The sequence below is a fragment of the Trematosphaeria pertusa genome, assembly GCF_010094035.1.
Source record: "Trematosphaeria pertusa strain CBS 122368 unplaced genomic scaffold BU26scaffold_14, whole genome shotgun sequence".
NCBI classification, from domain to species: domain Eukaryota; kingdom Fungi; phylum Ascomycota; class Dothideomycetes; order Pleosporales; family Trematosphaeriaceae; genus Trematosphaeria; species Trematosphaeria pertusa.
This window is the reverse complement of record NW_022987225.1, coordinates 809,957-822,629: the sequence shown is the minus strand read 5'-3', so window position 1 is coordinate 822,629 and position 12,673 is coordinate 809,957. Positions and strand designations below refer to the sequence as shown.

General features: G+C 55.3%; 6 protein-coding genes across 6 annotated transcripts; 4 read left to right on the top strand and 2 right to left on the bottom strand.

The window, feature by feature from the left end:
• Positions 1-510: 510 nt before the first annotated feature.
• Positions 511-941, top strand: BU26DRAFT_434127 (uncharacterized protein; the record flags this gene model as incomplete). Its single annotated transcript, XM_033824058.1, has 2 exons — positions 511-654; positions 711-941. The coding sequence occupies 2 exons, from the start codon at positions 511-513 to the stop codon at positions 939-941; spliced, it is 375 nt and encodes a 124-aa protein (XP_033679846.1).
• A 2,246-nt stretch (positions 942-3,187) lies between these two features.
• BU26DRAFT_434182 (uncharacterized protein) lies at positions 3,188-3,625 on the top strand (the record flags this gene model as incomplete). Its single annotated transcript, XM_033824064.1, has 1 exon — positions 3,188-3,625. A coding segment is annotated over one exon (438 nt), but the record flags the coding sequence as incomplete, so codon positions are not given.
• Positions 3,626-5,766: 2,141 nt separating this feature from the next.
• BU26DRAFT_553939 (uncharacterized protein) lies at positions 5,767-7,248 on the bottom strand. The gene is made up of 2 exons (XM_033832242.1): positions 6,917-7,248; positions 5,767-6,858 (listed from the first exon to the last, which is right to left on the bottom strand). Exons 1-2 carry the CDS (start codon positions 7,127-7,129, stop codon positions 5,983-5,985), a joined length of 1,089 nt encoding a protein of 362 aa, XP_033679844.1. The 5' UTR covers positions 7,130-7,248; the 3' UTR covers positions 5,767-5,982.
• Positions 7,249-7,348: 100 nt separating this feature from the next.
• On the top strand, positions 7,349-8,776 carry BU26DRAFT_87318 (uncharacterized protein). Its single transcript, XM_033836432.1, has 2 exons — positions 7,349-7,967; positions 8,031-8,776. Exons 1-2 carry the CDS (start codon positions 7,710-7,712, stop codon positions 8,613-8,615), a joined length of 843 nt encoding a protein of 280 aa, XP_033679843.1. The 5' UTR covers positions 7,349-7,709; the 3' UTR covers positions 8,616-8,776.
• A 53-nt stretch (positions 8,777-8,829) lies between these two features.
• On the bottom strand, positions 8,830-10,169 carry BU26DRAFT_522575 (uncharacterized protein). Its single transcript, XM_033829820.1, has one exon. The coding sequence runs from the start codon at positions 10,002-10,004 to the stop codon at positions 8,937-8,939; it is 1,068 nt and encodes a 355-aa protein (XP_033679842.1). The 5' UTR covers positions 10,005-10,169; the 3' UTR covers positions 8,830-8,936.
• Positions 10,170-10,274: 105 nt separating this feature from the next.
• On the top strand, positions 10,275-11,059 carry BU26DRAFT_87314 (uncharacterized protein). The gene has a single exon (XM_033836431.1). It carries the CDS (start codon positions 10,476-10,478, stop codon positions 10,887-10,889), a length of 414 nt encoding a protein of 137 aa, XP_033679841.1. The 5' UTR covers positions 10,275-10,475; the 3' UTR covers positions 10,890-11,059.
• Positions 11,060-12,673: the final 1,614 nt, after the last annotated feature.

The window sequence follows — 12,673 nt, the reverse complement described above, 5'->3', positions numbered from 1 at the left end:
GGCCACCTGACTCTACGCTTAGCAATACGGAGATTCGTCGGACCATCCTGCACAACCTCTCCACTGGGCAAGGTGCTGGAACCAGCCTGATGGGCCCTGATCAATCGATCCAGCCGGTGGCCACCGGAGTGGAGAAAGAGCGAGGATTACATAGTAGGGAGGGTAGGGCGGAAGACATGTGGCATGACAAGCGTTCATGGATGGATGTGCTGAGTGGTGAAGACCGGCATGCTGAGTCGCCGACATACAGCGTCACGATGCAGGAATGCCTGGATTGACCCAATACCGAGCTTTTTGCGAGGCTGCCCTAGGGACGGCGAGGATGTCGTATCGTCCGAGGTGAGGGGTAGGTATATAAGGTCTCATGTCTGGATTGTGCAATGGCCCATCACATCGAAGCTCCTCTAGCAGTCGCAGCATTCCTGTCTCCTTGATATACCCCCAACTTTTGATACCTAGTCTTTCGTCTATCTACATCCCCCCAAAGCAAAAACAGCCAAAATGGTCTCCATGCACTTCGAGGGTCCGCACAAGGCCATCGTCGCCGGCTGCAACCTCATCACCTGGCTCAGCTCCGCCGTCGTCGTCGGCATCACCGGCCATTTCCTCGACGACTTCACCCATGACCAGCATCTCATCTTCGAGATGGTGATTGTACGTCTCCCCCTCCTTCCACAACCTCTCCTCCCAGCTAACCCAGCAACCCCAAGGCCGCCCTCGTCCTCGCTTTCTGGCTCCCCAGCTTCGTCCTGCCCTTCTGGTCCGGCTACAAGCAGTACTACAGCGCGCCCAACTTCGTCTTCAGCTACCTGTGGCTCACGGCCTTCATCTTCGCCGCCCAGGACTACAACGAGGCCAACTGCAAGTGGAACGCGCCGACGACCGGCGGCGACTGCAGCAAGAAGCTGACCAATGAGGCCTTTATCTTCCTTGCTTTGTAAGTTGTTTGGACCCCCACCCACCCCGGTGGGCTACTACTAGGATGAATGGATTGTGGCTGATAAGCCTTAGCTTCTTCTCGACCGTCGCCTTCCTCGTCGACGTCTGCGCCTGGAAGCGCGCCGCTGTCAAGGCGGCTGCGCCGGCGCATCCGGAGAAGGATGTCAGGCCTTCGGCTGAGACGGCTTAGATGCCGCGCTCATCGCGAGCGAGCGAGCGATTGAGTGGGTTCGCGCGAGTGAGCCAGATTGTAACCCCCTGATGCGAATTGTGAAAGGTTAGCTGTGCTTGCTGGGTCTTGATGGCTGGCTTCGATGGAGAGCAAAAAAACGATGGACAGGTCCAGACGGTTGCATTGAGGTGTGGCCTCCTGCTGGGATTCGGGGATGTTGGAGAGGGGCTCTGACAGAGAGAGGGAGGTGTAATGTCTAATAGTAGTGTGGTGATAATCAGCGAGCTGGAGTTTTTTTTTGTTAAGCTTTGGGAGGATACCACTGTCCTGTCTGTCTTTGTAGCTTGATACCCCCGTCCGCTCGCTAGATTATTCGCGTATGTATGTAGAAATTTAGGGCGTCCTTCGCTTGGCAGTTATTTCGATGTGGTGGGTGATTGGTAGTCTGGTGGTCTGCGGTGTGGCTCATGAAACGAAACGAGTCAGGCATATGATCTGAAATGTTCGAAAATATTAGCACCAGGGAACAGTTCGTATTGCACTCACAATCCTCGGCTCGCCAGGTGCTCCCAGGATTGAGGTGTCGACCCAACGAGTTTGCCTGTGTGCACCATGAACGCCACCCTCCACGGCTATAGCTATAGATACAAAGGAACAAATTCGCACAGTGGGTGAAGGAAAAAGAGCGGTATAATCTCAGGGCCCACGCTCCGCGGGTTCCGCGCGGCGATTAACCCGTCCAGCAGGGAAAGAAAGAGTAGACCCCAACTTCCTCAGAACAGATCCAATCTCACATCCCCACGCACGCTCCGGCTCCTCGCCGCGTCGGCACATCTCCCCCATCTTTCCGCTCTCATTCCCGCGACCTGCAACGGCTTAGAACAAGCAGTCCAAGCAGCAACAGCACGCCAAAGCAGCCAGCAGACCCGCGAATATGCCTCCGCCCGCCCCTCCACCTCTCCTATCCTGGTAGTACCCGCCCGGCGGAGGTCCACCTTGCTGGTAGTACATGCCTTGTTGCGGCTGCCCATATTGGCCCTGCGGGGGGCCGTAAGGTCCCGGGCCTTGTGCGTATGGGTTTGGCGATGCGCCGTAGTAGTCTGCATTCGAGGGCGGGGCGGGCGAGGGGCTGTAGTAGGGTTGCGGCGGGCCGTAGGGCTGGCCTGGTGCGGGAGAGCCGTAGGGGGCTGGGCCGGCGTCGTGGTGCACGGGAGGGGGCGATTGGGGGTAGGATGGTGGAGCGCCGGTTGGCGGGTCCTAGAGAACGGAGTGTTAGTCTTGAGGCTATGGAGGGAGTGATGCATGGAGATGTGCGGCTTGAGGGGATGAACGTACGTATTTCTGAGATGCCATCGCTGTCTACGTGTGTTTGCTCTTCACGAAGAGAAGAAGTGGAATGAAGGAAGAAAGTCCTCTTCAGAGGCGGAGACGGGTATACGTAGGTTCGTCGACGGTGTCGCGCGGCAGGGCTGGGCAGTGCTCGTCCTCGGTCGTTCAAAGCAGCGTTTCGCTTTGTCTCACGGTATGAGTCGTCGGAACGGGCTGTCTGCAGCGGGGCTTGGTGATTAGGGTATTATGAAGGAGAGTATAGAGAAGCGCGTAGATGGAAAAGAGAGATGAAGAACTTGTGTAAACGCAGCGGGGTTTGTCTGTAACTGCCGGAGAGCGGACTCTCGACTTCGGAGACGAGCAACGTCGCAACCGTGGGTGGCGCCGAGTGTGGCTGAGCAATTCGTATGCGCGCTAAGCCGCTTTCGGTGGTAGCGGGAACGAGGAGCCGATTATGTGATTCCGCATCACTAGCAAGAACTCCATCTTTCGCGTTCGGCCTGCGTTTCGCGAGGTGGGCGGTGCTCTCCCGCAATTGCATTAGGCTGGCTACACATCGCGGGGTCGCTGTCTGGTAAGTGGTTGATGAATACGACAGAGGCTTTTGAGAGCGAATCAGATCGCGGACGAGATAACGATTCGGCCAAGGCAGACTGCAACATCAAAGACGGGCTGAACGCTGCTATGAAATATCGCTCTTCTCGCTTTCCTCTGCCTCCCTTCTCATGACATCTCCAGGTCGACGAGATGGCGGCCCTTAGACATCCCATTCTCTCACGCTGGCTCTTCTGTGTATGCGCCCTGGTGTGCGCGGCAGCAGCCTTCCCTCTCCACAACATAACACTGCCACTGCCGTTAGGAACCACAAACCACGGCACACCCGGGCTGTTGTGCACGCCCACGAAATGGACCGATATCGCGCTTTTCTATCTCTTCAACTACGTCGCTCACGCTGCTACCGTCTTGACGCGGCCTGGAGAACGGTCCGATGACTTCTTCGCTTCCGTGGTTGGAAGCCTGCTTTGCCCGACCTTGGGCCTGTATAGAGGGATCGAGGCCATTCTCTGTGGCGCCGTGTTCGCCAGGAAAGATGACTTGAGGAAGGCGGCGCGGAGCGGGGCGCTTTGTATGGTGGTCCGAGGGAGAGATTGGAGGCCCCTAGACGGCGACGAAGCGTCAAATGGAATATTTCGGCGCCGCACAATAGAGCCAAAAGAGACGGTCCCCGAGCAGAGTTGCAGCGATGCGGACTCTGTGACCAAGTCGAACGTCGAAGACGACAGTTCAGTACATCTCCTCACATACTCACCTCCCTGCCTCGGCTCCAAGTTCGGATGTCCTATCTACGTCCACAGACAACTTATCCACGGATCCTACTCGCTTCCCCAAGGCTACCGCTTTGTCATCGTGCCATCGGACACGCTGTTTGCTCCTCCCTCTGCGGTCAACAGCGTTATCGAGGTGTCCGCAACATACAACCTGGTCAGGTCCGCAATCGCTCTTGCCCAGTCCATTTACACGCTCCTCACTCTGTACCGTGCGCGTGGCGATCAGATCAGACAATTCGGGTATGCCGCCTTCGGCTTGACCGTGGCACCGTACGCAGTCATGTCAATGGTAAACCTGGTGGGGAACCTCTGCCGGCCTGACTATGCATCGATCTGCATGGTTGAAAACGACGTTATGGACGAGGCTCGTAGAAGAGGAGGCGTGTTTGCCGGAGCTGTGGGTAGAGTCGTCGAGGACGAGGCCACAACGTGCGCATGCGGTCTCGCCGATGGGGACGACGTCGAACATCTCCGCTTCGCAGTCGATGGCACGGGCAGAGCGAACGCAACCTTCGGCGTCGCCGCGCCTCCGGAAATTTGGGATAAGCGGTCGGCAGAGAAGTCGGATTCAGTTCGCTCGTCCCTAGCGCTGCATTCCCACCTGATCAAACCACTGCCCGCGAACCTCAACTACGCCGGCACACAAGACGACGCGCTACTTCTAATCCCCTGCTGCACTCCCATAAAACGCTCCTCCACCGGCCCAGACCCAGACGGCGGCCCCTCCCGCTACAGCATCCAGAAACTCCGTTTGCGCAAAAGCAGCCCGCCCTTCAAGCCCCGCGAATGGGTCCTCACCTTCGCGCCCTCCGCCATCACCTCCTCCACCCGCCGTTGGCACATTGCGAAATACGCTCTCACCGCCGTCGTCGCACTCACGCCCCTCGCCATCGTCGGCATCATGTCGCGCTTCCAGCCCGGCAGTATCCCGCACAAAGAGAGCTCAACTTGGAAATCGTACACCATGCAATGGCTGGCCTTCTCCGTCGTCAGCGGGCTATGGTGGGTCCTAGATCAGGAGGGCAAAGACGCTCGCCAGGGATTCAAGGCGTGGCTGCGGCCGTCGACGAGGGTCGTGTTGTATGTTATCAGTTCTGCGCCCGCGGTGGGCGGCTTCATTGTCGTCGGCCAGATGCTGAGTAGGTATGGGGTGTGCGTGTGGGTTGGCGACTAGGGGCGTAGGTAGGCACTTCTCAGCCTGTACAACTCAGAATGCAAATCAATTATGTAAAGACGGTCTTGGAGGCCCTTCAGCTGCGTGACTGCCTTCGTCCGGGTACATCAGCCGGTCATTTTCGTTTGCTCTTTCCTCTGTCTCTTCACCACCGAGGAGCTTGCCTTCGTTTCTAATCACGCAATTCTGCTCCTGCAATTTCAGCGTGCTTCTGACTTTCCAAGGCTCCGTATGACGCAGGTAGGATTCTGCAGGTAGTAGGTATAAGAATTCTCCTCCTTGTCCGTCTGCGTTTTCCTGTTCATCTCGACATCCACACTGCTCTGCATTTCCAGTCATCCCATTCATTACATATATACACTCATTCTTCAACCATCAACCATTCTTCAACCATGTCCTCCTCGCCCCCTCCAAGCCTCAATCCCTCATCCAGTCCGCCGAGCTCTTCGGAGCCCCTTCGCTCGGAGCGCCTTCGTGCGGATCCTTCCGCTAGGGCATACATGCTTCGAACTGCGGGTCAAGACATTCTCGTGACACTTGAAGAGGCAAGACTGTGGTTCCAGCAGGGATACACTATTCGAGATCCGGAGTCGAGGCAGATTGTTGACATTGGTGCGGTGCCGGTGCCGGCGTATGCGCAGGGCGAAGGGGCATTTGTTCGGGAGGAAGAACAGGAGAATGCGGTGCGGGATGCGCTTGCGAGAGGTATGGGGGGTTTATTTGGAGAGAATTGGGATTCTGAGTGCTGATTTTTTTGGTAGAGAAGATGAAGGATATGAAGGATGGGGCTGTGGATGGAAAGGGCAGCTTGAATGGCTTCAGTGGAGGTATGTGAGTCCGTTCGGTGTCTGTATAGCTGAGGCTGAAGTCTTTCAGGTGGCGATCGGAATGGCAGTGCTGGAGGCGCTGCTGTCTAGATCTTCGGCGGGATATGCATCATGATTGGCGTTCGGAAAAGGACCTGAAGATATCCAGGATGGGTGATATAGGGTTCGATATGGACATAGTGGGTATATGGAAAGTAAAGTGAGCCGGTCTGCTCACCAGATAGTATAAAACGGTTCGAAGAACTCGTCCTTCCACCACTCTCTCCACAGTGCATCACTTGCCTTCTCCACTAGCCCTCCAGGCTGCACCAGTTCCAACTGCACATCTTCATCCCCCCAGCCATCTCCCTCTCCCTCAAACATACCATTCTCGTCCGGCTCCTTCCCCTCCCGGATAACGCGCACTACAAGCTGCTGTTCCTTCAGCGGCTTCCCCTTCGTCGTCTTCGAAGTCCTCCGCTTAAGGTAGATCAGCCCCTCAACGACCACCGTAACACTGCGGGGAAAGACCCGGAACGGCGCGAGGGCGCTCCATTGGTGCCAGCGACTCCGCATATCGACATTATAAACCTCAGACACTTGCCGGATCCAAGGAAAAGGATGCGTCTGTCCCTGAAAAGCGACAGCCTCGAGGTTCGGCACCCGCCTCCACAGCTCGCGAACATGCTGCGCCTTAAAAGTATTATACTGGTCCGGCCCCGCGAGCGTAACCCGCCTTAAATTCCGCAGCTGGTGCCGCGCATGCTTCTCCAGATAGAGCAGCCACAGCCGCAGCGCCAGCGGCGCAATCGACACCACCGTGTTCCGCATCCAGTACCCCTGCGTCTCGCTGCGCAGGAACTTGCAGCTCGCCGTGAGCGCCGCGAAGCCGCGCGGCGCCGGCGGAGCGTATTTCTTGTACGTGCAGCGGTCTTCTTCGGCGCAGAGCCCGGACCATTTTGGATTCGCGCACAGGAGTGGCGAGGTGGCTGAGGCGCCTTTGCATGGCGTCCAGGTGAAGATTGAGCGGTTGCGGCCCGGGAGCGACTTTCGGTGCACGTGGATGATGGTGTCGGATTCGAGGAGGTAGGCGTAGATTTGGAGGCGGAGCTGTGGGTGGGGGTTAACAGGGAGGGTGTACTGTGTAGGGCGGTTGGGAGGGACGTACTTCAGTTGGGAGGCCGAGGAGAGTTGCTTGGGGGTTGTTGGGTGGGTGGATAAAGGGAGATTTTGCGGAAGATGCCTTTGCCTTGGAAGTTCGGGGTTTAGAAGAGCGCTTTGCTGGGGGTTTAACGGCGTTGCCTTTGCCTTTTGTTGACTGGGTTCTGCGGCGGGATGCAGCTGTTGGGCGAGCGGCGCGTTTCCGCAGGGCTGGAGCCATTGTGGAGGATCTGGGGCGCTCTCGGATGCTGTCTCTAATACCTCGGGATTAGGGTTGTATTTATGCTTTTCGCGAAATTGGGGATACGAGGTCGTGGAGGCAGCCGAGCGAGGTTATCGTAGGCAACCACGCGAATGCGAGCTAAGGCGGGGCAGCACGACGCGGTTTCGTGGTGGCACGTGAACAGGTGCCTGGCTGTACGATGCAAGACAGAGTCTGTCTTATAACTTCTGTCTAACCCCATCTGCCTTGTGAGCCTTCTTTCACATCCTAAGGCTCTATTTTAAATTTCTTAGCAAAATGCAGCAGATGCGGTCACGGCACGATGTGATGGCTGAGTCATCCCAGCAAACACTCCCGCGAATCTCACAATGCAGCCCCCAGACCTCACGCGCTGCCCTTTCCCTCCCGCATTGTCACCCTACAATGCCTCACTCGTTATATATTATGAAACACGCACTGTTTCGCTGTTTCTACGTCATTTTCTCCCCACACTATCGCTCTACAACGCCAGGCTCCTGATTCGCTTCCCCTAATCGACCGCATTCAACGCGACGCAACCACGACTTCGTATTGCACGATGAAGCCGAATAGCTTGAAGAGCTCCAAGTACGCGCCGAAGACCCCGCTGGAGACGCTGGCCCTCTCCAAGGCGGAGAAGCTAAAGCAGGAGAAAGAGAAGGCGACGCGCTTGCTCGGGAGACTCCGCTGGAAGGCCGAGTCCCTCATCGCATCCTACCTCCGGGCAATGGAGATATTGCATGCCGAAATAGAGTACAATGGGCATTTGGATCGGCATCTAGCATCGCGGTACGCTTTCGTGCTGGGCACGAATAGTGTAAGTACTCGGCGTTTTGACCGCTCGCATGAGCAAGCCAACCGGGATGCTGACTTCAAGAAGAAGCAGGCAGAAAGCATGTTCAAAGTCGACTTCTTTGAGTTCTATACCCTGCTCGAGCGCTATATCACCGTCTGCCTCGGGGTCCTCGGCGTCAGCGTCTCCGCGACCGCCCCTCGAACGAACGTTAACGCGCTCCGTTTCATCACCAACCCTGATTTACAAAGGAGACGACCAGAGGCAGCCCACGCCTTCCATCAAAACCTGTTGGAAGCACTGGATGACGAAAACTGCGCGCTACGTGCATCTCTCGGAAACCAGGAGGTCCGCATACAGCTGGGTCTGGCGAAGGACTATCGGAACGCGTGGAAAGATGCCGATGAGAACATCGCTGCTCCGGAAAAGGAACATCACAACGGGGAGTCGCGCAAGAATGTCAAGCTACAAGACCTTGATCTGGAAAGGATGCTCAGGCTCTTGTTGGCTGGATGTGAACACGCACACGGCGTCGTCCAAGGACGTGACCCCAGCTTCAACGGCAATGATCTCACCAGCAGGGACTTCGAGCCGGAGGCCTATGCCGACGATAGCATGGAGACGGACGATGTTCCTTTCGAATACATGTGCGATGCCATGGACTTGGACTAGCTACGGCCAGTGTCTCATGAAGACAGCTGTCTGCGAATATCCATGATGAAATCGCCACGCGTAGCTCTTTGTGTACAACAATACGCCTCATAATTTGTCCAGCGATATACCCAGCGTAAAGCATTCTGCGAGCGAGCTTCATATCTGGCATTTGCATCGAGAGATTCACCGGCGTTTGCGTGGTCACGAGCGTGGCGCTACCACAGGGATCTGGCAGACTTCAACGAAAAGTAAGATCATTCTCAATATGTACAAAGAAGGTTCCAAATTTGCCTGCCGGAGGACTTGCTCGTCTCTTTCATTCCTTCCCGTTCAACCCCTTTAAACCACAACGAGGGATTCTGCAAACTCCAGTCGCTCCTCAATGCCACCCACGGCTTCGATTGGCGTCCTCGGACTTTGCTCAATCCCAATCTTTTCCATCAGCTCCTCCTCGTGAGCCTGCCCATCCTGCAATACACTATCCGCTCTTTCCCGGTTCGCCTCGTTCCTTGCCTCATCAGTCTTTCCGTCAATGCTCTCTTCCACCTTCCCTTGTTCCATCTCCCACCGGCACCTCTCCTTACAGTCCCAGCACACCCCTCTCTTGCAGACTTGCACATCATACTTCCACTCCTCCCTGTTCAGCATCTCCCGGCAATGCGCGCAATTCATAGGGATCACCACAGTCTCAGTGTCCCCGCGCCGTCTCGCGACGGTCAGCCCCTTGCTAGTCCGCGTCTTGAACTTCATCTCTACACCGTCTGATTCTTCGATGCCGTCAAATACGACAACCTTGTCGAACTTGCACCACCACGCCGGCCTTCCTCCTTTCTCCGTCCGTGCTCGAACCGAAGCGCCGGTAAATGCTTCCATCTGCGCTGCAGGCCCGGGTAGTATGCAACCGTTCAGCATCGGTCGCGGCGGATTGAATATGCGCACTTTCTCCTCGTGCTTGTCCTTCTTGGGGCTTAGGTTTAGGCGATCGTTTAATAGCTGTGTAGGCGATTTTAATGCGGCTTTGGACCGATTCTGCGAATTGCGAATCATATCATATCGCAATTCGAGCTCAGACTTTGGCTTCGGCGAGTCCTGGGTGCCGCCAGACAGGTTGAGCTCTGCGGGGCGGCGGAGACGCCGCGATATCGAGTCAGTGCGTTGGGGTGTCGTGGTGGCCGTTGTGGAAGGCGCTTGCTTTAAAGAGATGGATGGAGTTCTGGATGGAGGCGGGGCGATGTCTTCGCTATCCGAGAGAAAGACGCCGGAGTCGCGATCGCGAGGCGTGGCCTCATACTTAGTCTCACGCTTTTCTGCATCATTCTGCACGGGGCTCGCAGCGAAGCTTTGTACGTAAAGAGAGGACTGTTGATCGTATGCTGCGAAGGCGAGAGTGTTGGCTAGTTCAGCCATGGTGTCGATCTTGGGGAGTGAGTATATTCTTCCGTCGAGTAAGGAATGAACGTGTATGGCCTGGGGCATGCAGCACAGCAAAAGAGCGACTGGGTAACTTTAAAACATTTGAAAAGCTGACGGAGAGCAGGAGGGAAAGAAAAGGGCCACGAGAGGTACCTGTTCTAAAGGCCAGCTCCCTTCAAATACCCTACCATCTCCCCACACCCAGCTGATCGGACCACCTTATCGATACCCTAACTGCTATTTTTATGCCCTGCAACTCCCATGCATAAAGACGTAATCCCATCTGTAACACGACTCGTAAGGGTCGCGATCCCTCGCAGCCAACCACATCCCTGCCGCTCTTGTTTCAAGTCCCTACCCGCCAATGAGGGCGCCTCATCTGACCACACAACAACAAGCCTATCCTTCCAGAAGCGAAACAGGCTGATGATGAGAGTGAGCGTCGTTCAGCCGGGGGGATAATATATGGGAGACGCGATGCGGCTGTGTTGGGGGGTTATGCCGGGGGCCTCGGCCGGAGGCTGGTGCGAGATGATGGCGAAGGAAGAGTTGCAGATGGGTTCGGCGTCTGGTCGTGGGAGAGAAAGAGACTGGAAGAGAGGGAATGGAGGCGAGTGCGTCTTGCATCTCGGGTTTGGAAGAGCATGGTTTAGGGTGCGAAGCGGGAGAGTGTTTGGGCGAGAAGATGCACACTGGAAACGCGTCTGCAACCTACTCGCTGACGGCATCGGTCTTGCGTTTGCGCACACGCGTCGAACCACTACGTCGTATTCGAGAAGAAGTCGCCTTAGGTACCGAGGTATTGGTCGCGGATCAATCGTCGGGCCGGGGGAAGTTTTATCGAAGATCAAATACGTTTCCGATACTGGTATGTCCTAAGTTGCTCATCACACGGAAGCAGGAAGTTCCTTCTGCTATACAGTGACGCGGAATGGAATTCCCTTTGTCGCTCCCAGTCTAAGATAAGTGCGCAAACCATTAGGTATTCCAACCGATTGGGCCCCGTTATTCCACGCCTCGCTCTCCCATCCTTCAAGGAAGTCCCCAACATCGCACATTTGAAAGCCTCTATTTCATCGCCGAAGACTGGCGCGGTATTCATCATCTCGAGCCGGGCCCCGTACCTTGCGCAACCGTCCCGGGCCTTGGCCAGTGCTGTCGAAGACAGTATCCTGAATGTGCGAAAAGATATTGAAAGCACCTGAAGCTGTGGTTTTTGATGACGAAGAGTCACTATGGAAATCTCATTTTTCTCGTTTTCTGTCCAGTCAGCCCGCCCTTCTGCAGCCAGAGTCGCTTGACTTCGACATATCAACCTAGCCCTAGGCCTCTTCGCCGTCTTCAGCTATCAAGGGCGCAAGTAGGGAGCAAAAGATTCTGCACCACCTTCTCGAACTCTAACAAATTATCCAAGCGGCCGCTGCATGAGGAGTCTTCTATAGCCGCGGGGTCTTCTACGATAGCTAGCTCCTCGAGCGGTGTGTGCGCCGGACTTCCAAGGCGGACCCAAGAAGCTGGACATCCAGATATATTGGATCCCGCACTCGCCAATCCTTCTGGCAATGTTCAGAGAGGAACGTCTTGAGCTTGCGACAAGCCTTTGTGATGTTAGCAAGGTGCTCGGTAGCGACGAGCGATTTTCCCAACTTTAGTTGCCCGACATTGGAAGAACCAGCGGGGAAGAGAGACACGCATCATATGATCTATCTACCGTCTCTTTGAAGGTCCTATGGCGCCTTTAAGGACTCCAGCTTAAGCATGAACATCGGGGCAGTTGGGATATTTAGCAGGGTCCACTGCATGATATCGCTATTTGAGCCTTGGTAACCGTGCGTATCGAGCCTGACTGCTAGTCCTCGGGCCGCTGCAGCAGGCATTCTTCGCAGGTTCGAGATCGATAAAGACTTGTCTTCTCTGATACTGTTCCGGTATTTAACCTCGGTCTTATTTTCATTCTCTACCTCGTCTTCGCCTTCGCCTTCGTCGTCGGCCCGGTATTAGAACCCTCAAGACCTAAGGTTTTCAGGCTAGTTGTACTATCTCGGTCCGTTCTACGATTCACCCTCATCGGCACATTCAGGGTCGTCTCTGTCATAAAGGTCGTCCACGTCTTCTGGCTCACCTCCGTATCCTGACCTGCCTTGATACTCAAGCTCTTCAAATATCGTCCTCACGAGGTGTCCTGTTCCTTTTGGCGCTGCACCAATGCCGTGCTTTTTAGAGCTCGGCTGTCGGGTTTAAATTCCTCCGACCAAGAAATCACCCAAGGATGCTAATTCTGCGTTCGAAGATTGGAGATTTAGTTGACATGATCTCAGATTAGTCCCACATACCCAGCAAGTGGAGAAGCCCAAAAACTTGAGCCTTCATGAATAGCAGTTCCCTTGTCTCTGCACACTTCTCGACTGAAGGTGTGCGAGCGAGAATAAATTAGGTATAACATGAGACTAATCGAACTTAACTTCTTCCAACTATTTTGAGATGAAAACCCATTAGAACATCGAAAGACGTGATGATGTTGGACCTACTAAGAATCGCTTTCACCGAACTATGCTACGTTCATCACGACCCTGTTACGTATGCGCTTTATACTATGCTGAAATCCACATGTTGGAAGTCGTGCCTGAGGTAGGACAAGCCTTGGAAGAGTCACGGAAGTAAGA

Bases quoted from the DNA above. Each gene is read 5' to 3' on its own strand.
- BU26DRAFT_553939 (XM_033832242.1), bottom strand. From the start codon at position 7,129: ATGGCTCCAGCCCTGCGGAAACGCGCCGCTCGCCCAACAGCTGCATCC. The intron at 6,859-6,916 runs GTACGTCCCTCC...CCCCACCCACAG, and splicing joins TCCTCGGCCTCCCAACTGAA to CTCCGCCTCCAAATCTACGC.
- BU26DRAFT_87318 (XM_033836432.1), top strand. From the start codon at position 7,710: ATGAAGCCGAATAGCTTGAAGAGCTCCAAGTACGCGCCGAAGACCCCG. The intron at 7,968-8,030 runs GTAAGTACTCGG...GACTTCAAGAAG, and splicing joins TCGTGCTGGGCACGAATAGT to AAGCAGGCAGAAAGCATGTT.
- BU26DRAFT_87314 (XM_033836431.1), top strand. From the start codon at position 10,476: ATGGGAGACGCGATGCGGCTGTGTTGGGGGGTTATGCCGGGGGCCTCG.
- BU26DRAFT_522575 (XM_033829820.1), bottom strand. From the start codon at position 10,004: ATGGCTGAACTAGCCAACACTCTCGCCTTCGCAGCATACGATCAACAG.